General features: G+C 39.6%; 1 protein-coding gene across 1 annotated transcript in view; it reads right to left on the bottom strand.

Annotated features, from left to right (window-relative positions):
* The window catches only part of LOC101846311 (troponin T), a gene marked incomplete in the record, with an annotated part of 37,979 nt that overhangs the window by 28,143 nt on the left and 6,235 nt on the right, over positions 1-3,601 (bottom strand). The window contains 2 exon segments of the mRNA XM_035972416.1: positions 2,241-2,258; positions 3,467-3,534. Coding sequence (XP_035828309.1) covers positions 2,241-2,258; positions 3,467-3,489 — 41 coding nt within the window.

Genomic DNA, 3,601 nt, shown 5'->3' with positions numbered 1-3,601 from the left:
AGAAATGCATTCATGTTTAGAACACTTTCATATTTTTTGTTACCATATAATTCCTTAAGAGGACATGAGATCGAGCAGTTTTACTTCAAGAATTGGTTGGTTTAATCAGAAAGTTATGCGTGTGAGAACAGATCAGACGAGCGTTGAATTAGTGCAGTTGAGTTAATATATATAGATGCATGATGTGCTGTGTTATCCTTGGATCCAGTGCTGGTCAACCTTTTTCTTCATGAACCATCGTCCTCTTTTGCCGACCCCCCACCACCCACCAAATGCAACAAACCACCCACCAAATGTAACAAATCACCAACCAAATGTAACAAACCACCCACCAAATGTAACAAATCACCCACCAAATGTAACAAATCACCCACCAAATGTAACAAATCACCAACCAAATGTAACAAACCACCCACCAAATGTAACAAATCACCCACCAAATGTAACGGAACCACCCACCAAAAATTAACCAAAACCACCCACCAAATGTAACCACCATTTATATAAACGAACCACCCACTAAAGTTAACAGAACAACCCACCAAAATTAAATCGACCCACCCACCAAATGTAACAGACCCAGCCACAAGTGGGCGATATCAGCCAGGTTGTCAAGCACTGGTGGAATCCAACATGGCAGAAAGTGAGCGGAGAAATATTTATTGGCTTACATAACACCAAGTGTCCCTATCATCTGGACTCGGGAAATTCCACCAGCTATGCAGTATGTATCTTTTAAAACTTCCACCAAACAAATAGGTGGCTTAGGAGAGAAAGAAACGCTTGAACTGACATCCCCGTATCAAAATTGGTGAGAAATGTACTGAAGATCGATGTCAAGTCTTAAAAAGAAAAAAAGTTGTTGAAAATATTAAGGGTATATCTTGAAATACAGTTTTGCCTATCTGTCCAGATATTAGGAGCACTCTGAAGATACGCACTATACAGTATGTGACATTGTTTGATCTGACCACGGGTACTTGCAATATTTATTTAGCCTACCAAGAACACTTTTATGTAAACTGGCTGCAGTAATATACATCGCTTTCTGAGAACTTCGCTACCTCAGTAGTACATAGCTTTATCTGCTCAATACCTCGTTTTGAGAAATATGACGTCAAAAACTTTGAGTTTCACATCACATCAAGCTTTTTCAAATGAAAGACTTTGAATAACTCGATAACGACTCCAAATATTCGACGATTTTGATAGAGCAGATACAACATTTGGATTTTAGATCTCATGGTCTTATTGTCTCAAAACAGCCAAAAATGTCAGATAGAACTTTGTAACTCTGAGGTGTGAATTTGTCGCGGAGCCCCCAATAGTTCGGAGGTAGATATCACGTTAATGCAGCAAACACCATGGTTTGGTTTGCAATCAGAAAAAGAAGTTGGACTACTATAGAAGTAAAACACCACTAGAAACATTTGATTCCTTGTACATGTCTGTAGATCATTTCTGCTGGGGTGGGAGGCCGTGGCTGTAAGAACGCTAACTATGACAGTATACACAACACTGCCTTCAGCACAACTGAAACATCCTGGTTACTTCTACTACCACTGTATCTTCTTTGTCAAGTCTGAGGTTTAATATAAAAAACCTCAGGAATAATGGTTCGCCATTCTTAACGACGATGTTCTAAATAAAGAACAACTGCGTCCCCCAAAAATAAATAATTTAATAATTCTCCAAAACGCCCAAAATAATCCAAAAAGTAACAAATAAGTATATTATTTTAGCCTTTCCCAGGCACCCATCTCTTATAGTTTTTTCTAATAACCATTGACGTTTGATCCCACTAACTCTCTTTTGTCTCCGCGAACATTTCCATTGAAAACAAAATGTTCAAAACATTTTCTGTCAAGTCTAGTGAACCGAGCATGAACACTTGGATCCCATCAGTAATCTACTTGCTCATTTTTCCTGACAATTACTGTTCTTGTCTCTTTCCAAAAAAATATTATAATCACATCATTGTGTGTACTAGTGGCTGTGGTGGAAATGTCTCCCTCGTTACACACAGAAGAAGACCTGAGTTCGATTCTCACAATGTGCGGAGGGTCTGTATCGAGTATCTCTGTCTGTCTGCTGGGACGTTGTGTCCCCTTACAGCCCAGATTGGCCCTCAAGGTCAAATTGAAACCATGCCCCCCCCCCCCCCCCACCTCCTAAACGACCCCAAATGTATCGACTGTGACGTAAAACGTGGACAAGTAGTGTGTAATGAATCTACTTACTCCTCCTGTCCTGCGTCTCTGTGAAAGAGAAGAAAAAAAACACAGGAAAAATTAGGTTCTCTTCAGGTCAACCACCATCTTCATCGGGAAAAAACCCCATAAAGAGTCCCCTATCACATTATTTCATTCACATTTTCTTCAGTGACCAGTGTGTCTTGTATTCAGGTACAGAACAATAATAGTATCATCCTCATTATCATTGCCTTTCTCACCCTGGATCAGGATATAGGCCACGGACAAACACTTTCCACCTTTCCCTATCCTGGGCTAGTCGCTTGATTTCACTCCACGTCTTCCCACTTTTCGGTACATCCATTTCCGTGACTCTTCTCCAGGTTCTGCATAGTATGCCTTACATTTATACACGTATCAAGCATAATGCGCTTTGCTGCACAATCATACACAATATGTGCTCAATATGCCTTACATTTTCCTGATTGTATAGTTTGTCTGTCTTTGATTCATACACATAATAAAGTATGACAATTATAACAATCATACACGTAAACACATAACAAAGCATGACAATACAATGTACAACGATCATACACACAACAAACACATGATAAAAACATACACTGGCCTGTGTGTACATATAGTGTGTCATAACCTTGAGTGTTTGTGTGTGTGTACATGTAGTGTGGGTCATAACCTTGAGTGTCTGTGTGTGTGTACATATAGTGTGTGTCATAACCTTGAGTGTTTGTGTGTGTGTACATATAGTGTGTGTCATAACCTTGAGTGTTTGTGTGTGCACACATAATGTATGTCACAACCTAGTGGAGTCAGGTGTTCGGAAATTGTTGGGCTTAGAGAGTACTTTGAATCACCTTATAAATACCCGCTGATCTTGAATAGAAGTCGAAAATACCATATTTGCGATTGGCAGAGATGGGGGTTGTTTTGTAAAAAGAAGTTAGATTGTTATTGAAAAAATGGCAGGCAAAGTTAGAGCGAAAAATTACATTTAGTGACTTTGATCAACATTTTGAGTTCAAATCCACGCATAGAAATGTGTTCCTTTAGATGGCCACAAAAGTGTTGAGATAGGGACGGTTGTTGACCTGACAATGGCCACTCACGCAGGCTTCTGTCGACACAACTTCAACTAAAACATAAATATAACAAACAACTAAAACACAACCCATACAGACAAATAAACAAACAAACAAACAAACAAACAAAGCAGAACAGAACAGAACAGAACAGAACAAGCACACACTTACATAGGCTGTTCCTCATCGGCCATCTTGAATGATGTTGAGAATGCAGCGTCACCAGTACCTCAAGCAACCTGGGGAAATAACACCGAAAATAACGTGAGTTGTTAGATAGAGGAGGAGGAGGAGGAGGAGGAGGAG

Source organism: Aplysia californica, unplaced genomic scaffold, assembly GCF_000002075.1.
Source record: "Aplysia californica isolate F4 #8 unplaced genomic scaffold, AplCal3.0 scaffold00685, whole genome shotgun sequence".
In the NCBI taxonomy this organism is placed as follows: domain Eukaryota; kingdom Metazoa; phylum Mollusca; class Gastropoda; order Aplysiida; family Aplysiidae; genus Aplysia; species Aplysia californica.
Note: the sequence above shows the minus strand (reverse complement) of the source record. Positions and strands in the feature narration are given on the sequence as shown.